The sequence below is a fragment of the Accipiter gentilis genome, chromosome 6 (genome assembly GCF_929443795.1).
Source record: "Accipiter gentilis chromosome 6, bAccGen1.1, whole genome shotgun sequence".
In the NCBI taxonomy this organism is placed as follows: domain Eukaryota; kingdom Metazoa; phylum Chordata; class Aves; order Accipitriformes; family Accipitridae; genus Astur; species Astur gentilis.
This window is the reverse complement of record NC_064885.1, coordinates 38,307,533-38,329,227: the sequence shown is the minus strand read 5'-3', so window position 1 is coordinate 38,329,227 and position 21,695 is coordinate 38,307,533. Positions and strand designations below refer to the sequence as shown.

At 43.7% G+C, this 21,695-nt stretch overlaps 1 protein-coding gene across 2 annotated transcripts; it reads right to left on the bottom strand.

The window, feature by feature from the left end:
- Positions 1-570: 570 nt before the first annotated feature.
- Positions 571-11,324, bottom strand: TNFSF10 (TNF superfamily member 10). 2 transcript variants are annotated; one of them, XM_049801799.1, is made up of 5 exons: positions 11,095-11,324; positions 7,089-7,241; positions 5,508-5,550; positions 4,648-4,764; positions 571-3,929 (listed from the first exon to the last, which is right to left on the bottom strand). In XM_049801799.1, the coding sequence occupies exons 1-5, from the start codon at positions 11,218-11,220 to the stop codon at positions 3,484-3,486; spliced, it is 885 nt and encodes a 294-aa protein (XP_049657756.1). In that variant the 5' UTR covers positions 11,221-11,324; the 3' UTR covers positions 571-3,483. The 2 variants fall into 2 exon arrangements, with proteins under 2 accessions (XP_049657756.1, XP_049657755.1); XM_049801798.1 differs by having other exon boundaries at positions 571-3,932; positions 11,095-11,320.
- Between the last annotated feature and the right edge of the window lie 10,371 nt (positions 11,325-21,695).

Here is a 21,695-nt window from a genome sequence, read left to right as displayed (position 1 = left end):
CTTTTTTTGGTCGGGGCAAATTTTAGAAGTGGCGTGAACAGACCAAACGATATCCCGTGTTTGCTTTGGGGGCAGGGATTGCATTTGTTTTCAACGTTAGGGGATCTCCAGTTTACTGCTGCTTTACAACGTCTGGGTAAATGGTCCTTGTCCCTCTGAATTCGATGTATTTTCTGCCGTAGTTCGGTGATGGATGAGAATTAGATGGTTCCATACTAGATTTCTCAGTGCTTAAGTAATTGCCAAAGCCCAGAAACATGAGAAGGACCCCAAGGGAAGCGCTCAGGGTTTTGTAGTCTCTGGTCATGAGATCATTTTCAGTGTTTCCTTCAGCGTACTGCTTCCAGATGCTGTTTGTTCACCAACTAGAGTCTGGAAGCCAGTTATATGGCATTACACGATATGGCATTGCTAAATAGCTTGCGTTATGTATGATGTCCTGTGCATTGCAACTGTTTGTGGCATTTAACGGATTATAACTGATACCAACCAATGTCAGAGATATTACTTTAGACTGGGTTGTTGTTATGGAAGCCATAGGATGACACCAACAATCACTGCAAGACTAAATAATTATTTACTAAAAATGTTTTATATAAAATGCATGTAGTAAAAAATTACAATATTTACATGTTACCACAACCTACACCCACAAATAAAAATTTGCTACATTTGCCATTCAACGTAAAGTGAGATGAAAAGTATGATTCAGGGTGCAAATGTACAAACAGAAGTTGCTGTATCTTTCTATTCATCTTCAAATGTGTCCTGTCTGATATTGCTCGATAATCTCTCCCCAAGATAATATCTGGCAAGCACGCCTTTGGATTATTAAAAAATAAAATATGATTATTTGGTGTGATCCTTGTTGTGATATGCTCTGCACGCAGAGACCAAGAATATGTACATTTAGATAAAAAAGGAAGATAATGCCACGGAGCATTCCTTAAGTGACAGCCGGCATGGTGTTATATATTGAGAGTTGATGAGAGAACACAGAGGAAAAAAAAAAAATAAATCTGTGTGTGATTGATAGACAGTTTGTCTTAGGATCAGCTACAAGTTTGTGGAGTCCCTGCGGTCTCCTTCCAGTCCTTTCTAGCAGCCACGACTCCTCCGTTACACAAATCACTTCTTAGCCATCGGGAGGGTTTCCGACTAAGCTGCCACCAGTAAATCCAAAATACTTTTTCACAGTTCAAATAAATTTCCTTTCAAATAAGCTCCTACAATAACATTTCAAAAAAACCAAACCCAACTTTTTAATATAATAAATTGCTAAAAGCAACCTCAAACCTGATAACATGGGTCAGTCCTGCACAGAGATCGAAAAGCCCAGTCCATTTGGAAGGAGAACCTACGAAGTAATTTCTCCAATAGAGCGGGCATCCAGATATGTAGGGAACGGCTTTGTTCTCTCTAGGCTTTTCTGGCAGGCAGAAAATTTCTGAATTGAATACTGAAATCAGACAGAACACTGTAGAAATATTTTCTGTTCTCTGTCGAAATGTACGATTTGAGAATGAGGCAAACCAAAGTGTTCCAGTAAACGATTAAGAATTTCACATAGTTGCTTACCACTGCAAACAGCATGTGTGATGCTATGTTAAAACAGCAGGCAAAAGTTAAAATTCCTCATTTTAGGCTTATGGCAGTGTACTTCTTTGCTCTAACCTATCAAAAGGAGGGTATTCCTGAAATTCTTCTCTTGCTGCTCAAACACAGGTATTTAACTGAACCATCGTACCTGCTTTTCTGCATGACAAAAGAAACACAGGGGCTTGTGCCTATTCATTTCCTTACAAAGTAGTAAGATGACCGATGCATGTTTACTCAGGAGGCCCATATGCAAGGGCTGTAGAGTGATTTAATTAGCAGAATGTGGAGGTGAATGCGAGGGTTCCCACGGCAACCTTAGTGTATTAAAAAAATAGACAACCAGACTTTCTCCTGGCATCGTTCTGTTGACGTAAAGTAACATTTGCAGAACAACTGCCTGCCTTTCCCTCCGATTTTTTTTCCACTTTCACCTTCTTTTCCCCACTGTTTTCTCTGAGCCTGGGCAAAATGCATTCATGGTGCAAATTGGTTATCACTCCACTGACAATGCTGCGGATGTGCTGATTTATGCTACCTGACTTTTGCTGTGGATTTAGCCCACAGAGCTTACACTGGCAAATTTTTTTGTCGTCGTGTCCCCCCCCCCTTTTTTTTTTCCTAAATAACAAATAGTCCTACTCATAGAGTTAAAAAAAAAATAGTGGTCAGTTTTTTCAAAAATTATGGTTTAAAAAAAATTATGAAAATTTTCCACCCGTTCTTAAAAACAAAGCCAAAATACTATTACCTAAGTCTGCAGCTCTTGTTTAAGTATGGATAGTTGTGTCTGTTTTCCTTAAAATATTAGTCATTGGGGTGTGTTATTCTGCATTACATCCTACCAAATACAGGCCAGTACAAATAAACATGGAAGAGCCATGTCATGCTTAATTTGTGGCAAATGTCTAATAGAATTTGGTATCTACAGAGAAACACCTTTTTTCCTGGATCAAGTACTTGCTGTCAACAAGTGTAACAGCAACTACATTACTGAACCTATTGAAGCCTGGTGAAATCTTTGCAGCACAGCAATTAAGTAAATAGGCACTATCATAATGTGCTGATAAAAATACTGATTGATTTCAAAACCTCTTCTGTGCCATTTCAGCAGCTGTTTTTATCTACAATATCCTGATTAAGACAGACTAATGTGTTTACTCAAGCCGTGATCCTGAATAATGCTTAAGCACCTATTTAATTTCAAGCATGTAAATACCCTGATTTAGTCAGACTGTTCATGTGCTTAAAATTAATTAGGTGCTTAAGTGCTTTGTTAGATGAGATGAAGACGTGCAGTTTTGAGTTTCTGACGGCCTTTCAACTTTTGTAAAACTCAGGTTCAAACGAAAACTTCTAGAGTAATTCCACGAGCATCTGGGAAGCAGTACTTGCAAAGGCTCCTTACAGGAGCTGAGATATTCAAGACAGGGTCCCAATGGAGACCACGAATAAAATTTGATGTCCAGTCTCAGCCTCGAGTAACCGGACACAGAGCATCCTCCATCCCGCCCGCCACGGCTGAGCTGGCGTGAAGCATCTCTGCAGAGGTGGTGGCGAGCGCTTACCTTCCTGGGTTTTTGGCCGAAGGTATCGTCTGTGGTGGAAGAAATCTTCGCACGTCCCCAGCCTGGCTGGGCAGCGAGCCGTGGTGGCCGTGCCTGCACAAAGCACCACCATCCACAGCTGAAGGCAGCTGCTGCGGCTCCCTCCTGGCCTGGGGGGAGAGTATTCGGCATGGTCGGACCTTGTGCTGAGTGAGCTGAGAAAGGGGAGTCTGGTATTGTCGGTATTGTTACAGTGTTTGCTTATTATCCCCTATTTTATAGAATTTTAAGCTGGTCCTGACTAGGAAAACTGGCTCCTTTGGAGCGTGATTTTCATCTTTTAACCGATCATAAAAGCCCCAAAAAAACTTGCTTCTTTGTCCATGTCAACTATGTCACCATTACTGACAGACACAAAAATCCTGTCCTCTCTTTTCAGCTGAAACACACCACCTTGGTAGATGGAATAAAGTCCGTATTCTGCCTTTTTAGACCAGCAGCTTGTTCTTGCGCTTTTCATGAGCAAAATGGGCTCTGGGTAATTAGTCAGTTTGTAAACATATTGGACAAGCTGTTTGGGGTTCCTGATTTGCGCCAACAAACCTGAATCCTCGTTCTCGTTTTCGCGGAAACGAAAATAAGTTTGTGAGTAGATGTAATAAAAGCCCGTTTGGGGTATGACTAACTCGCCATTTCTCAGCTCCACGTTGTACAGGAAAGAGTGGCCTTTCCTTGATGATTCCCAGTTGTTTATTTTTTGTCCTTTCCCTCTTCTGGGCGTGGAATCTACTTGAGAAAAAAGGAGAGAAAATGTTAAATTAAAAGCCTGGTAGTGAAGCCAGGTGCCTGCTAGTTGGGGAGCCTGGTTCTTAACAACAAAGTAAGGAAACCTGTTCTTTCCAGCAGCTATTGGGTCCGTTCCCAAAACAAGGCGAGGGTCCAAGACTGAGTTGATTAGTTCTATGTGACAATTCATGTGAACTACCTTCATTTTAAATTCTTCTGCTCCCAAATAAGAGAAAAATCATCGCAGTGTTACTTAGTAACAAAGTTAAAATAGCCATTTGTGTCTGATACCCTCCAAAGCTGTAGAAACCCTACCAAGCCTTTCATTAATATGGCCTGAACGTCAAGTCTCTCCTGCCTCTGTCTCGCATTTCTAATAGGTCTGTCACCATAGCAGCTGGGACTCACAGAACCGACAGAAGGAAATTAAAGGAAAGAAAAGAGGTAAACTTAACATTAGGAAGAAGGTTATTTATTATTTTCCCCCTAATGAAGGTTCCAGAAGAAAAGTTAGGGAGGTACCCAGAGGGAACAGGCTTTCTCCCTGTTTTGCGAGAATTAGCTGAAAAAAACACTGTCTGGGGCAAGGAGACTTTTTTTATAATTTGTTTCTTACTATTAACTCAATGCAAGTATTAAAAAGTGTATGTAAGCACGAGGCTAGCAAGGAGAGAGTCATTTCTGTGATCTTTAACTGTTTTAAAAGGTTTTTCCTTACTGCGTGGGGACAGGGAATTCTTCCTATTGCTGTTGCCCGTCAGATGCGCCGCGATCTTGTTGATGGGACTGCGCGGTTGCTGCCCGTCGGTGTGCGACAGCGTCAGGGTTCTTTCAACTAAGGAAAGACCGGACATGGAACCTCATGTTAGAAGCAAGGAGGTAAGAAAGCACATCTGCCACCTGGTAAGTACATCCGTCCCATTTCATCTGATTTTAAGGAATGTGTATATCTTTTTTTTTTAATTGACTAAGTCACAGACTGAATGCTATTTAGTGGCTAGTGAGGCTCAAATTTCTCTTTTGCTCTTGCTCTCCTTGAAATGTCTTTATATGCCTCTTTGTTCTCCTTTTTCTCCTTCCCCCACCCCAAAATTAGCACTAGACAGTTTAAAATAACCCATAGTACCAGATTTTCACATTTGTGATCGTCTCTTTTATGGTTAAGTATTCATAACCTTTACTCCGAATTTCCACTTGGAGGTTGTAATGCTTGCGCTCAACGTGTTTAGAGCTGTATGAGCTACAGCAGAGCTCTTCCTTAACTGATCTACTGCTTACAGTAGTTCAGCGCTGCTCATTCCTGGGACAGCAGACTGTTTAAATGTCCCCGTAACACTGTGGGACCGCAGTCTAGAAGCTGAGTCCTCTGCATCCACTTTGGTCACCTTGCTCTAAACACTCGACCATATTTCTGGCTCCCAAAAATTTGCCTTCTGTAATAAGTAATCATTTTTCGATGACTTGCTGCCAGTACAAGATCTGTCAGTGTTTTATGCACTTTTAAAAAACCTGAGTGACTACACATCAGGTGCCACCAGCAGCTCCTTTTTGCCACAGATAACAAAATTATTATAATACCGTTGACTGCAGATATGTTTTCCTCGTAGCTTCTCGACATCATCTGCCAACAAACACAGAGAAAACGAATTAGTTTGTCAGCAGAAACTGATAGGTGCAGGAAAGAGATACTCCTTTCTCAAACTCACGAATAAAGGGTATTCTGGATTTGATCAACAAGCAAATAAAAAAAAAGCCTATTAATTTGTTGCAATCAAATATTCCTATGTTCACATCTTTTATGTAACAAAATAAGTGGCAAAACATTTTCAAGAAAGCTCAGCCATTTGGGCTTTAACCCTATTGGAAACCTTGACCCTCATGCTTTTCTCAAATCAGAAGAGATACAGTGTGCAAGCATCAACTTCCATTTGCAGAATACTTGGCAGTGTGCACTTCTGTGAGATCTTAGCTCTGAGAAATCAAATTTCCTTTATTTTTATACTTCTACATATCTACCTATCTAAGCTCTTAAGCCAGCATATCTTGCTTTGTGCATTCCCCTTCTTTATAACTGTTTGCTGACTGCTGCAATGAACTAGTTTGGTTACTGATGGTGGGGCAGCTGCAGCAAGCATGCTGATGGCTTGAGATTATTTACCTGGGTGACTAACATGGGCCCTGTATGGCCACTTACTGATGGGTTCTGCCGTGCCACATTTCTATTTATCTATTATTGTTGTTGTTGTTGTTATTAACATCATCATCATAATTTATTATTTCTAGCACCCAGGCTATCTTTTTTTAAGCAATCAGGGAGCTAGTGGGTGTATCAGATGTTTAACTGTCCACCAAATAAAACATTGTTTTCTTTATGCAGAACCTTGGGGACATCACTGGCAGAACTTCCACTGCAGGAGCCGCGATCTCTGAATACAAACAGAGGATCTGTTCTGGGCTGCAAGATTTACCAGGTAAGTTTTATCCAGAAGTGAATTCTTACAGATGAGCTTTTTAATGTGCCGGAGATGGGATTTTGAAAACGATTCCAGAAGATTTTAGCCTTTCTGATTTTTCAGCCAGGCTTGTTTTCTTCTCTGTAGCCAAAATTATATGTATTGTGTGTAAGTCATGCAGGAGATGGTGTTCTCTGAATGGCCAGCTGGGAAGGTGCTGTGCCTGATGCCGTGTTCTCTCGCTCGCTCTTTCCTCCCCTAATGCATTACACAGCTCATGACTAGACCATTCCTCAGGCACCTTTTTCCCTTTCCCCATGTTACATTTCATCTCATTTTCTCATGCCATTCTCCCTGTATTTCCAGAGGGGGACTGACACCTCTGCTAGCACTATGATCTCTACGGTCAGGTAGAAAACAAGCTCCAGTCAAACACTTCAGCCCTGAGGTATTTCAGACAAGCCAACCTATCACTGAAATTCGCTTAGTTAAAAACTGATTGTCTTTGCTTTATTATTTCCCGATTGTAGTGAAACCACTGTCATGGTTTTTTTGGCTTTAGTGCAAGCGCTCTGCAGCTGAAGCTGTGGCTTGACTATTGCTTTGCAATAAAACCATCCAAGAGCCTCCCTTTATTCTGCTATAAGGATTCTGTGAATTGTAATATAACCAAGCACACTGTTCCAGTGTGTCGGTTCCCAAATACCTTTTTAATTAACTTTCCCAGGTGCCACTTTACTTGCCAGCAGGGATCAGCCACTCTGTCTTCGCTTTCAATTAGATCCAAGTTTTGGATGAAATTTCCGATTTCCTCCCCGGTGAGACAAGCAATGCCGCTCTTGGAGTATGTGTCCTGGAGCTGCAGCAGAAGGAAAAGCCACAATTTTTCACCTGTGATGAGCTCGCAGATGTTCAGCTGTGGTATGTCACTAAATTCACTATGCTTAGGAACATGCTGTCTTTTCTTTAAAGCATTTGCTAGTATGGTGCACGTTATGACTACACAGATAGCGGAAGTAATTCATCCTGATTTTACATATTTATTTAATACACAAATATATACTTACCTTATCTCCACAGACACAAATTTGGTATCCAGCACTCAACTAAATAAGCTTTGTGAAAATTCAATACCCAAATCACTAGTGTAGTGAATTCTTTAACTTCTCTAGTTCTGCATTAAAACCATTTCTTTTGCACAAGGGATTTTTCTTCACAAATTATTAAGGATGAAATCAAATACCAGACCGTAAAATTATTTTGCATTCAGCCAGTGCCACTTACGACCCAGGCTTTCACTGATATGTATCCATACCATACCCTCCCCATATCCAGCCCACAGTCTCTCTGTAGCAGTATTTGACTTAATAGTTCGGAACAAAGTCCAGACAACAGAAATGACATTTGGGTCCAGATAAAATTATAATGCGGAATGCTTGTAACATGGGCCTATGTCTATACCCTCTAGTGACAGAGGAAGCACGTTTGCTTCTGATAAAAACAAAGGAGTTTGACGAGAGTGGCAAAACTCCTGTCGGCTCCAAGGGAATGTGCCTGCGAGTCTCTCTTGTAGCAGAGAGCTCTTCCCAAGCCCCGCAGGATAAGGGACAGAGACAACTCCAGCTGGCGCTGTTGTTTAATGTACGAGCCCATAACCTGCGTGTGCTGTCTCCAGCAAATGGGAGCAGAGATCAGCTCCTGGTGGCTTTCAACTCCCTTGCTGCTGCATTAGCTGTAAAGACTGGTAAGGTTCCTGATGCCAGCAAAGTACTACAGAACTTGGAAGAAAGAGCAATCGGCACTAAACATGCAAAGCATTCAGATGGACTTCTGGTTGTTAACACTTAAATTGCACTCTTCTTATGTTAAAGAAGTGTGGTTTGGTTTGCTAAACAGATCCATTTATTCTGCAAGTACCAGTTTCAGCTGTCCTTGAGACTGGGGTATTGAAAGCAACAAATGGAGCCACCTCCTCCTCCGCACTCCGTGCTTTTCTTGCCTGTTAGAAAACAAAGGCGTTTAGGAAGAGATTCCAGGAGGATGAGGAGAATTCCCCATACTACCCTGCAAGTCCTACCGGGTTGAACAGCAACTTTGGTTTGCAGCAGCAGACTCCACTGTGCTTCATCTATTACTTGAAATGATTTTGTATTCTGGAGGCATCTGAGTGAAATGGGGCCACCCCTACGAGTGCTGGTGAAGGTTTCTGTGTCTTTGCTGAGGAGTACAGTGATATTCTTCAATCAGGTTTCTTGTTTCAAGAACTCACTTGAAGTGGTTAAAATTGTGTGCTTATTAAGGTAAAACTGCACTTAAAACTAAGGGCTTTGACAGATTTAACTATACTAGCTTCAATAACAAAGCAATTTGATGAGTTTTTAAAAGAAAAAGAAAAAAGTGAGCAGTTGAGACCTTACTGTTTATTCTCTTAACAGCTCTGCTACAGCTTACCTCTGAGCTTTGCCCTCCAATCTGGAAGCAAACACTCCTGCGCTTCTACCTTCTCCTTACCTGCACACTTTTCCCCCAAACGACTTTACTAGCCTGGCATTGGAACAGTATTTTGCATGCATTTTGAAATCTTCGGGGAATGCAACCTTGCACCACCACCGGATGGGACTGAAGGACTGGTATTTCTGTTCTATGGGCAGGGAAAGCAAGGCATCAGGGTGGTGAAGACTTACTCCAGTGAGGTTATCTGTAGCACTGAGATCTTTGAGAACACAAGTCCTGCAGGAATGCTATCTTGTAAAGCTTCTCTCCTATTCTAGTAGTGCATAGACTATGTTTTCAAAACAGAAGGAAGTCTGAGGATATTTTCCTTGCAGCCCTGTATCCTGAAGCATAATGAACTTTATTGTGCTCGTGTCTCAGCACTTCCTTCCATAGCAAAACTGTTAAACAAATGGTCATGCTCATAGTCCTCTCCAGATTACTACAGCTGTAGAGAAAAAAACCTGCTACTTAGACATATTTTTTTGTAAAGATAAAAATATCTGCAGTCTGTGCAGCCATAGTAATTTGGTGGAGGTGTAGGAATGCAGATATTGTGAACAACAAAGGGAAGAAAGCTGAGCAGACAAAAATCGCTGTTTATCTTTTGAGATTTATTCCACATGCACCATGTGGATGTGGGGGTAGCAGACTGTGTTTCTAGATAAGCTTTTTCCTTGTTTATTGTGCACCAGATGGCACATGGAAGAATATGTGCTTAAGGTACCCCCTCCAGAGCCAGCAACCCTCCTTTGTAGCCCAGCAGAACTTCAGTGTGGCTAGATATAGCTTTTCACACCAAAGGCAGGCTTGTTACTCTTCAGAAAGAGTAAGTTCTATTTTGGGTAAGTATCACTAGATGTGGTTGTGCCCCAGGTGTACATATTTGAATAAAAGGAAGGGAAAGATAACTGTGGTTACTAATTACTTAGATTGGCAAGCTTGTTAGCAAAGGACTCTGAACCATATGCATGAAGAGACGAGAATGCATTTATATATTTTTCTTCATTATCAGTATTATGTAACCTGATTTCATAAAATCAACACATCTCTGTGACTCCCCCATGTCACCACATATGGGACGGCCACAGCTACAACGTGAGCAGGAAAACCTGTTTTATACACTTCCAAAATATGCGCATTGGCTTGTATTGTAGAATACTGTAATACCCTTTAGCATTTGCTTCACAGAGGACTTTGGCATCTCAGAAGACTCTACCTATTAAATTTGGTGTGGAATAAAGGCACGGGTAACATAACATTTTTACATTTACGCAATGCTTCCTGAAGTTGTATAACTATAGTGCACCTACCTGCGGTTCGGTTTACTTTTGTGCCAGGGAGACCAATGTAGTGGTACAACTTGGAGCAGGATAGTAAATTTTGGGCAAGACGCTCGGGGAAACCCTGAGCACTAGAAGGGTCAGTGAAAAGCAGGACCACACGCACAAAGGCTCATGGAACTGTCAACTCAATGTAATGTTCTTGGAATGCAAATGATCTTTTGGAGGAGGAGGAAAGAGTTAAGCAGGAGCTAGCAGGCTCGAAGGGCGGCTGCAAGGAGACCCAAGCATCTAGACTACACAACGGGGGTTTTACAAGTCGCTCTGAGGAATTCAGCGGTGTTTGCCGTCTGGGTGAAGTTCCTTTGGGATTACTCACCGCCTTAAAACTATGTCTTTTCCTAGAGGAGGCATCTGAAAGGCACCTCGGCTTTCCCCAGTGTCTCTCCCCCGCAGCCTGTACGCTCCCAGCTGGCAGAGGCAGCTGCTGCCCCAGCTCCTCCGAGCGCTCCTACCGCCGCCGCGGTGCCGACGGGGCACGGCCGTGTGAGGAGCGAGCGAGCTGGGCGCTCTAACGAACAGCACGTTTGCTACTGCTCTGCAAAAAGGCGTAACTTTAAGGAAAAGGGGAGAAACTTGTGAAGCGTTCTTGCCTTGAACTCCGTCCCCGGCGAGCCTCCCCCGCGGCCGGAGGAACGCCTGGACCCAGGGGCAGGCAGCCCCAGAGCGAAGCTCTTTGTCTGCAGAGCTCAACAAACCCTTTCATGGTTGCCCGCAGCTCCGCTCGAACCTGCGCTCCCTTCCGCACCCGCCGCCCGTCCTTCCTTCTCTCGGCCAAAAAAACCCCAAAACCAACAAAAAAGGACGGGAGAGGAAGGGAGAAAGCGGGGTCGGTCCGTCCCCGTCCCCCCGGCCCGGCTGCCTTCCCCCACCAACCTGTTTGAGCTCGTTGGTGAAGTAGAGGAAGGTGACGGCCACGCAGATGGACTGCAGGAGGACGGCGGCGACGAGCACGGCCCCGCAGGTCTGTCCGGGGCTGGGACCGGCCGCGGGCAGCATCATGGCCGGGCAGGGCTCGCCCCAGGCAGGCGCTTGCGCTTCCTCGCTCGGAAAAGCCTTTTCCCTCTGGGGGAAGGGAGGAGCGGCCCGGGGCCGGGGCCGGGGCTGGGGGCTGCTGAGAGGCGGGGAGGGGGAGTGAGGGGGGAGTTCACCCGCCGCTGGTCGTACGGTCCCCGGCAGGCAGCCCGCCCGCTCCACACCCCGCCCCGGCTGCCCGCCTCCGCGGCGGCCAGCGGAGCGGGCGGGAGTCTCCCGCCCCCCGTCCCTCCCTCACGGCGGCCCGGCCCGCTGAGGCGGGCGGCTGCCGCTGAGGCGGCGGGGTGAGGGTCCGAAATGGCGGGAAGAGGGGTTGTCTGTGGAAAGGGGGGGGTGTCATGGCTCTGCCGTCACGTTGCAGAGCATTTCTGAGCAACCTTGCCGAGCGAGTTCCGCTAGGGAATGGTGGAAATAGGATTTATTTTTTTTTTTTAGGAGATGGAGGTTCTGGTTAAGAGGACGGCGAGGCCCGCCTGGGTCCACGCTGCATTAGTCTCCTCTGTAGCTTCTCTGGTAGAGCTGGTGCATCACTGAAAAGTGCCTGTGGGCCAGTAACTCGTACCAGTAACTAACTCGTACCAGTAACTCGTACCAGTGCCTTTACACCAGCCCAGTGCTGCCGTCGCGCCCTCTCCACACAGCTTTTCCCCCCTGTCACGACATGCTGAACGTCACAGGAACGTGAACGCCAGGTACATTTTGGGCTTGCTTTACCTGAAGTCACGTTTGGGTTGGTTTTCAAGCCTCGAAGACCTCCAGCTTGCGAACTTTTCTCCGAATAGTTGAGCGCAGGTAGAAGTTTCCCAAAGGCACGTGCAACAATTGAGGACGTGCCCGTTGACTTTCACTGGGGTTTCGATACCTTCATCTCACACGGACTGTGGCTTATAAGCCACGTCGTAATTACCTGCAGGTTCTTTAAAAGCAGCAGAGGTAGCAGCAGTATGATCTGCTGACTGTGCAGCCATGGAAAATCGGGATTTCAAATCCAAGTGCAGCGATTATGAGTGAGTTCACTTTCACGCCGTTGCTGGGGGACAGTAAGAAATTCTGGCCCCTGCCCAACATCCATAAGCCGAGTGCTAGGTGGGAGTTCTCAGTACAGCTACAGGGCAAAATTAAAACAAAGGTCTCTTCGTCTCTCCTGACTGTCGAGAAGATCTTCAGAAGAGGTAACTGCGTTGTACTGAACCATTTACAGGGAAATTAATTGGTTTTTCTTCCATCATCATGTAGCAAAATGACCCCCAAATCCCTGTTTAATGTGGCAACAGGCAGTTTATTTCTCTGGCTCTTTGTAACAGTCAATCTGTGTGCCAAAACAGTTCAGATCTGTGTAATTCCAACACATATGTCAGATGGGGAGGATTAACATTTTCTTGAAAGTGAGCTCATGATCTCCTCCTATGACTTCTGAGCAAAGTAAATGTGACATTTTGGGCTCCTTCTGCTTTACATCATCCCGGCCTCCTTCTGAGCAGGGCTAGTGGGACTCTTGTTCACATTTGCTTAGTGCAAAGTAGCTCTCTGCATCAGCTGCAGAACAGGAGGTTCTTATAGATTTTAGCACGTGCACCAACAAATCTTATTAAAAAATAACCTGCCTCCTACTTTGTTTATCATGGTTCATAAATTCCTAAGAAAGAAATTTCATCTGAGGGAGCCATGTGAAGAGTCAATTAAAAGGTGATAAACTAACTTGGAGGAAGAGTCCTGCCTGCTGAAGAGAGTGTGTGGATTTTGATTCCAAATATTCAGGGAGGTCCTACCTCATTTGAAGGAAACAAAACTTCTTTCAGTGTTTACTTTCAAAGAGAATAGAAACAAAAGTGAAAGGAAGCCCAGGGCACTACAGAGCACTCTTGTTATTGTTCACGTTTAGCAGTTGGTCTTTATTCTGTGTTTTTTTCAGCCTTTTCAAGGATTTCTTCCCGACCTACAGCTCATAACAGAACTATATTCGTGGGTGAACATACCCAGATTTTTTCAAGAGCCATGTACTCGGCTTGTAGATGTCTATCAGGCATGGTCCATCTCCCCCTGACCCATCATTTGAAATCCTCCATGGATATTCCTTAAGTTTCTGATTTAATGCTTGTTAGTTAGTGCCAATGTTGTAAGGTAAAATTAATGCAGTGTGTTTTGAAAAGAACAATGGGGAAAACAAGGAAAAAAAACCCCGTCAGATCCATCTCTTCCAAAAACAACCACGTCACCTTTCTTTCTGAAGTTTTCAGATCTTAAAATCTCATTGCACAATGATAAAATATTTATGGGTTTCTACACCGACATAGGATGCTACAAGGGTGAAACTCCTACCGTTTCACCATCGAATACACTTGAAAATCTTTGCTACTTTCAATGTTTACTTTTCCACAGACAATTTTTGTCTCTAATAAGTGTAAACTTATACTGAAAATAATTTGTTTCAAATAATTTGTTCTGAGAGTGTAAAATTACTGTTTTGTTGAAATCTTACGGCAGTAAAACTGTGAGGTCGTGACACCAGTGGGAAGGAATGTCGTCAGCACCCGTTTAAACAAAAGCAAGTCCTCTGCTAGACAGAAACAGCTCCCCAGCAAAACCTCTGATTCTTCCTGGCTCCTTCATCCTATTAAAGCTTACTTGGTGAACCATTTAATTAGAGATAAACCTTAATCTGTCCTGTGGACTCAGGGCCTGTGTTACTTGGCATGTCAAGCAAACACCTGGCAGTGGACCTGCCACACTTCTCCCCCAGCAGCGTGACTAGTAGGAGGCTGTAATGGCTTTGAAAATGTGTAAAAATGAAGGGAAGAGTGTCTTGAAAAAGCCCTTAGTTCTCATTCCTCACTGATTGCAGTGATGGGGGCAACGAAGATGTTTTCAGAGGACAGAGGTTCACGCGTGTTTATACGTATTCTCCCAGTGATACAGATGGCTGTTATCACCACTGCTGTCGCTCTCCGCCAGCCCTGGCACAGCAGGGCTGTGCTTGTTTTCCAAGGCAGAGAAAGCAGAGTTGACTTCTGGTACGTAGCGGTTCTCGACATCGATTTCTCTGTCGAGCAGCAGAGGAGGTCGTGTTTTTCATCACAGGTATCAAAGCATGTATTTGTAGTGCTCTAGTTGCGGACAGGGAATTTAACCGTTCTGGAGAGGAGAGCAGCCCCATGGCTGTGCTTTCTGGCTGTAGTTTTCCACCTCCTGGGAGCATGGCTCAGATTGAGCTTTTTGTCACCAAAGATGCTATGACCCCTTAAGTCTTCCTTCACAAGCTAATGCCAAACTCGGGTACCCGATTCCCACCAGAAGATGCCTGCATGCTGCTGTTGGTTTGGGCTTTGCTACTCCAGCCGTTAGTTCCTACCACGAAGCCGCTGCATATTTGGCTGTAAGAGCACAGTAAGAGATTGCTGTGTCTGCTCTCCTCCCCGAAGGAAAGGGACAGTCCCTGCCCACCTCCACAGTCTCCCAGCGCACGCACAGGGCACTGCCACGCTCTGTTTCAGGGACACGGGTCATGAACAGCCCCATCCTGTCAAGCCTGCCGATGAAGCAGGCACAAAAAGTATGGTTTGCTCCAGCCAGCGCAGAGTTAACCTTGCACAGTGGTCCTCATTTTTGTACATGTGCCGGACAGATCACATTTTGGCTCCTGCGGTTTGTTCATTCCTTCGTGGTCCATGCGCCAGATTCAGACCTCATGTTTTACTGTCAGTGGCAAACCATTGCAAATTCATGAGTTAATCGTGATTTATACTGTCATAGGATCAGAATGAGGATCTATTTATCAGCGCAATGCCCTTTTTGCCCATGGTGTTACACAAACAAGAGCAATGGTCTAGCTGGCCCAAAATGCACCTATGAATTAATTTATTCAGACCTGACGTCTCTCTATCAATGCCCTAAGCAGTAGATTTGATAAATAGATCAGGGAATATACGTGCATACGCATGCCACACTCATGTCCAATAATGCTGTAGCATTAGCAGTCTAGATCTAATTTTGGATCTCTCTTTTTTGGCGGACAAAATACTTAACCTTTTGCCTGTTAATGTGCTGTATATATTTTAAGTTTTTCATTATGTCAATTATATAGGGGTACTTCCACCAGTATAGTGTCCTTTACGAGCACTCTTCATCTTTCAGAGAATTAGTACTTCTTTAGCTTTCTACAAAAAGTTTGTACTTAGAAAGCCAGTTCTTGAGTAGTACAGGAGCAGTTGCAGCAGTATTCTCCAGATTTGTACACCTTCACAAGATCATTAACCGTGGATTTGAGTTTTGTTGGCAGCATCTCTGGAAACTTAACTCTTGCGCTTTACGCTGCCCTGGGCAACCAGCCAGGTTTATTAGGTTGCCATGGCTTAAAAACAAAAGAGCATCTTCCTGATGCTGAACTTCCCTGTGAGTTTTGGTAAAACTCCAGCCGTAGGCTGTAGTACTGTGCATGGTACCTGCTCTTCTGACATTCACTGGCAGAGCCAAATGCCACGATTGTCACCAGGCACGTCCCGGTAAAGCACGTAGATGTTACTCAGCGAATCAGTGCGATTAGTTTCACTGGTATGCCTTGGTCCGAGATTCCTTGTCATGCTTTTTAATGTAAATGTTTTATATGTCACTGTTTTTATTATTATTTGTAGTGCTGTAGCTCAGAATTTCAGTTCCATGGGAAAGTCTCACATTTCAAGATTTCTGTTTGTCTTAGAATGAAAGATTTTGGTTAAAGAAAAGTTTCAAAAGATTTCATTTTGGAATAGTTGAAATTATTTTATCATTAGAATAACGTATATATCCATTGTAAGGGCTGTACGGCTATACTTTGCTGTATGTCCTTCACGATTACTAAGGCAGAAGCAACTCATTTCAACTGCAGATCCCAGGGCTGGATCTGGCCACGCAGCTGTTACCTTATTACATGACCATACTTGTGCAAAGCACTAGATGATGCTAAGGGCCCTTGCTAAGGGAGCAAAAGGGATGTTTACAGCTGCTTTTAAGTCTTTCTCTATATTATATTAACAAAGTGATAATGTTGAAACAGGTTCATTGTAGCCCCAGCTCCAGGGGAAACTGGGAGGAACTCCGTAACACACCTAGCTGTCTCTGCAACATTTCGGAAAGAGGAAGAATTGTCCCTGGCACATAGCAAAGCCTTGCTAAGTAATCAGCTTAAGCCTTGAAGCATGAAATTTGATTATCTTTACCACAGGTGAGTGCTTTTAACCTCTACCAAAAATGGAAGACAAACATTTCTCTTTATGGTGCCAGATACGTATGCAAAGAAATCACTTTTTCAGAGGCTTCTTCATCGTAAAGCATCTGTCACATACCTGTCTGGGCTACAGTTTCCTCCTGGGACAGTTTAAAATCAATAACAAGGCTGTAGGTAGAGAACTGAATGAGATTTCTGCTTCCTTGCTGAGGGAACCTGCCTTTTGGACTCCTCTGTGCTATTAGCATTGCGGCTGGGGCTCCAGCTCCTATGTGTTCTCCCAGTGGGCAACTAAATGCTGTGGGTGCAGAGGAAACAGGGAGAAGCAGCTGGGGATGATTTTTACCTACATGAAGCCCCTTCCCTCTTCCTGTAACTAGTGAAAAAGGGCATAATGTATTGGGCCGTCTATTTGTATTGTATTAATTGGATTAACTGTTTTGTCTCTTGTGATTGATTGAAAAAACATGGCGTGAAGTTAAATTCTCAGCTCTGTCCAGAAGAATCTGTTTTCCTGCAGGCTTGGTTTGGCTTGGTCTACAACATATTTAATCCATATTGAGTATGTGTGGATTTGGTTTTGTATTTATACCAACACAGCCATCATGAGGATATATAAATGAAAGTGGGAAATAGGTTTGTTTGTATTTGCATCTACTCATCTATGCATCTACAGCAAGAGCGTCATGTCAGTAAGGTGATACCCATTGTTCTGTGTACACTTTCTGGGTTTGTTCACTCTGTGTCCTGCTGTGGAAGTTTTGGGCCTGCTTGGTGGCTGCTTTGTTCTCGGGAGTTATTGTGATAGCAGGTGAAGTGGACTCTGCATATACCGGTCTCTGTTTGCATTAGCCTCAACACAGACAGTGGGAAGTACTGCGGACTGCTCTGAGCTGTGGCATGTGGATCTGGCTCCTGGATGACTGTTGGAGTGCTGCGTATTTCAGTCTAGATACTAATTATTTTAAGATGCAAAGCTTTTTCTACCATTTCTTTTATGCCCATTGGAAGACTTCGTGCCAGTGGCTAGAAAGACTCATCTGCTCAGTCTTTCCAGGTTAGTCAGGGCCAGACAAGGCTGTCCAGAACATTAGAGGGAAACTTCAGAGGCTGGTGAGCAGGAAACACATGGCAGTGAAGTCTGTGCAAGACTGGCAGAACTTGAATGACTTGTGCAGATTGCTGGGTTATCAGGTAGTTGAAGCAAAGCTGAAAGGAAACATTGGACTCGGTGAACACGCCAATCATGGTGGTGATAAAAAATATACACACTTTTATGTTATAGAAGGTATTGCGTAAATGTCATGCAAACATTATAATGGAGTTACAGAACTACCTTTTTGTGTACCTGGATTTTCAGTGGCCAGTTTGCATTTTCAGTGACACGAGCAGCAAAGGCATTTTCCTTCTGTCTTGAAAAATGGGTCATTATATAGTGGGGAACAGAAGTTCCCCATAGCTACTGGGAAAGACAGTAGTAAGACAGCTCTGTGGCCAGATTGCCACAGGGACAGAACCTGAATTGGTCTGGTGGTGTTTACAGATGGCAAATTTTGCCAGGTGCAAGATGTTTTCCTGGGCTTGTATGGCACTGAAACTCAGTAAACAGAAAGGGCTTGAGGAAGAATAGAAAGGGAAGCTGTCTCCTGGGTCAATATGAGTTTTAGTTTCATCATTCCTACTCCAAAGTTGTGTAATATTTAACTGAAAAAACATTTATAACTATAACAATATTTAACTAAAAGTAAACTGCAGTGTACTTCACTGAGCTGCAGTGTATTTACTCTCTGGGCTAAGTTTTTTGCTTTTCCGCACTCAAATTTTTCAAGTTAAACTCAAGCTGACATCAATTTGCAAAACAAGAACTTGAGTGTCTGGGAATAAAAGCCATACAACAAACACTTCCCCAGCCTCTTCAAAGCAGGATTTCCTTATTTACTTGGGAAGGAAGTTGGAAAAGATTCCTGACAATAAATAGCTAGTGTAAAAAAACTTAAAAGTGGAGATAATAGCATTTTTTAAAAAAATCAGTGGTTTAGAGCTGTGACAACGACAGTGATTGCTATATGCAACCCAGTACCCGTTCTGGGCAGTGCACAGCACTTGTTTTCTCCCATTAATTTTTAGCTAGCACTGAGATGTGAGTTAATACAGGAGTAGTCCACCAAGCAGACCCTGGAGACTTTTTCATATCTTAGCAGGCAAAACATTCCCAACTTGTGTATTCAACTTTATTCGGTCATTACTCTTACTTGTCTGAACACCACAACAATATCAGCAGATTAACTACTACTCTGGTCACACAGAGTTGTTTATTAACTAGAAAGTTTATTCAGGTAATGCAAATAAAGTCCTGAAAACATCTGAAAACAAAAGGTAAGATGTCAACACTTAGAAGGAAAGAGCTTTCACAGAGGTGCTTAGAGTCTTATCAAAGGCTCGTCCTTCTTTATCCCAGGTATCTCCTCAGACCAGAGTGCACAGGATTCAGGAATCCCTATAATTTCAGATGGTGCTTCCAAGTGGATTTTTAGGATTGCTGGGTCTTTCTATAGCTGGAAATACAAGCTCCTCGAATGCTGCCCTCACCTTAGTGAGGGCACAGTTTCTGAATCAGGGGAAAGGAGAGATGACCGGGTCATTCAATGGGAGGGAGAGGCTATGAGAGGTAATGCACAGGGTGTGTGCAAGGGTCCTGCGGCGGGTAGGGTCTGGAGGCTTTGCAAATCCCCACTGCCCCGATGGCTGCAGAAGAGCCAGGCAAGCCTTGTTTGTCTTACCAAGGTTTCCTTTGCAGCCAGGGCAGCGGCAGTGGCCAGCCAGTCCTTCCTGTGCTGTGCTGCAGCTGACCAGGATAACTGTCAGTGGGACCATCGTGCAAAGACAGATCACAGAAGAAGGTAAAACCCACTTTTTAAAAGGTTTGTGTTGATTCTGGGTGTTCTGGGAGCTGTTTCACAGTAGAGACGCCAAACCATTGCAGGGACACAGCTGAAAGCATGGCAAACTGCATAAGGGCAGCAAAGGATGGGAGGGAACACTTCAAACAGTTTTTCTGCCAAAAAAAAAAAGTCCATAGGATGAGATCATATTGATATAGTTGACCTTTTCCAAGGCCCAGCTCCTAGAATTTATAAAGATTCTTAGATGTCATAAGGAAAAGAAAAAAATAATTTTTCAGATTTTACAGTGAAGGAGGAAATACTGGAAACACAGCAAAGGCATGTCCTGGAGGTTCAAACATAAACCCAGATATTAAAGGAATCCAGACTTGCCTGTAAAATGTTTCGCAATAGTAAAACCAAAACTTTTTACTGATGAGTGTTGAAAACTTGCGTTGGCAGAATCAGTGCATGAGATTGCCACGGAGAAGGCTGTGGAGGATATCTGTCTCCTTATTAAAGATACAGGGACATACATAGATAGATATGGAGAAGCACAGCTTGAAGTCTACATTGCATGTCAATGCTACCTGACTGGGTAAAATATTGCACTTCTTTAGTGTCCTGGATAATTTTGGATTGTGAGTATATACTGGTTAAGCTGGTTAAGGATTTGTGGGCTTTGGGATAAGAAAAAATTGGAAATGTTGCAACAGAATATTTACGTGGAAAAATTAACTGCAGAAGTAATTTCTATGTAACTAGGAAGAATTATGACCTAAAGGCACTTGAAAAAATAATTGATGACTGCAGTCAGCCAGTCTTCTGATAGTTCTTCAGCACAGTTAGATTGTAAAACTACCTCCATGACTGACTTAATTAAAACAGTTACCTAGGGGCTTGCCTTGGCTTAAAAAGAACATGTTCCTTTCTATGACTTTTGGAGGCAGGTGAACTTGATTTCCTTGGCTTCTATAAGGCTACAGTCCCGTAATATATTTGGGACAATTAGGTTCTTAATCACCTAGAGAAGAAATATCACTGCATAACAGAATACCCCTCAGCAGAGAGCCATTCCCAGCATCGAGAGTGTTCTGGTGGCAGACAGCACTGAAACGGAGTGGCCGTATGCAAAAGAGAGTGACTCAAGGGCTTAATTTTAAAAAGTGGACCTTAATGTTGCAGATGCAATTTTGTGAAGGAAAAAACACCAGGAGATGATGATATGGCATCACAGAAATAACTGCTCCCTCTCAACCAGCTGCTGTTGGCGTCAGTGGTAGGGGTGGGATGTGATAATTGGACAGGATATGATACCCATATACACATACAAAGCACAAATGATGAATGATGCTTATGAGACATGCAGTGAGGTGTTAGATGTGTTCACTCCTTCTCAAAGAAAAAAAGCTCTGCTTCTTCCTCATTCAATTCTTGCTCCTGGACCCACGATCTTGCTATTTACCTTGGATCAGCTCTGGTGCTCATCAGAGCCGGTACAGCTCATTAATCCAGCAAAAAGATAGTTATCTTCTGGGGTAGCAATGAGGACTGGCTGAGTGAAGAGCCCAGCAAGCCCAGGGCAGTGCAAGGAGAGGTGGGAGGCGGTGCCAGGATGAGGAGGACCCTTCCCTGGCCGTGAGAAGGGCTCAGCTGCCCATTCAGCATCAGCCTTAGCTACTCCAGGATCTTTTTGTCAGTGCAGAAGTTGAATCTGGCTTGTCTCCAGGCTCTGGTTTCTTTTAAGTTGATGCTTTGGAGAAAAAAAAAAGAAGACTCGGTAAATGGCTTTCTGGTCAACCCTGTTGTAAATTTTTATAGAGTATTTTCAGGTTGCTGAAACTCACCCATCGAACAGATTAGTGGGAAAAGATCTGCCTAGTGCTTACCTGTTATAAAACACTCATTTTGGAGGAGAAGTACTATTTACAAGAAACACAATATTAATTTCCTCCAGGGATTTTTTGTTTTTCGTTTTACTTTCATTTTATTTGTTATCAGCAGTTTCATGTTTAGCAGTGGTTCTCTGCAGAGGAAGTTCTAAAGGAAGCCTCAGTTGAACCTGCTTTCTGTTCCTACAACCAGCTACATTTTGAGGTGCCCCCAATGCAATAGGACAGTATGTCCATGCCATAGTGCCTTTTGGGAGGTCTCTTCTAGGGCCAGGCGAGGGGTCAGTCAGAGACACAGCTTGAGAGACATCACCAACAGCTTCTCCAAGATGGTGCGTTGACCATTGCAATGGCGGTATCGGTATACAGCTCCCAGTCCCTTTTTGACCGGGTTTGAAAGAAATCTTCAGTTCCCAAGTCTGGTTTATGGTGTAGTAACACAGAGAGTTTTCTTGGTATATTTAAGGG

Excerpts from the sequence above, each read along its gene's own strand:
- TNFSF10 (XM_049801798.1), bottom strand. The coding sequence starts at position 11,220 with ATGATGCTGCCCGCGGCCGGTCCCAGCCCCGGACAGACCTGCGGGGCC. Across the intron at positions 7,242-11,094 it reads TCACCAACGAGCTCAAACAG|CTCCAGGACACATACTCCAA; the intron begins GTTGGTGGGGGA and ends CTTCTGCTGCAG. Across the intron at positions 3,933-4,647 it reads GAATTCCCTGTCCCCACGCA|TAGATTCCACGCCCAGAAGA; the intron begins GTAAGGAAAAAC and ends TTTTTTCTCAAG.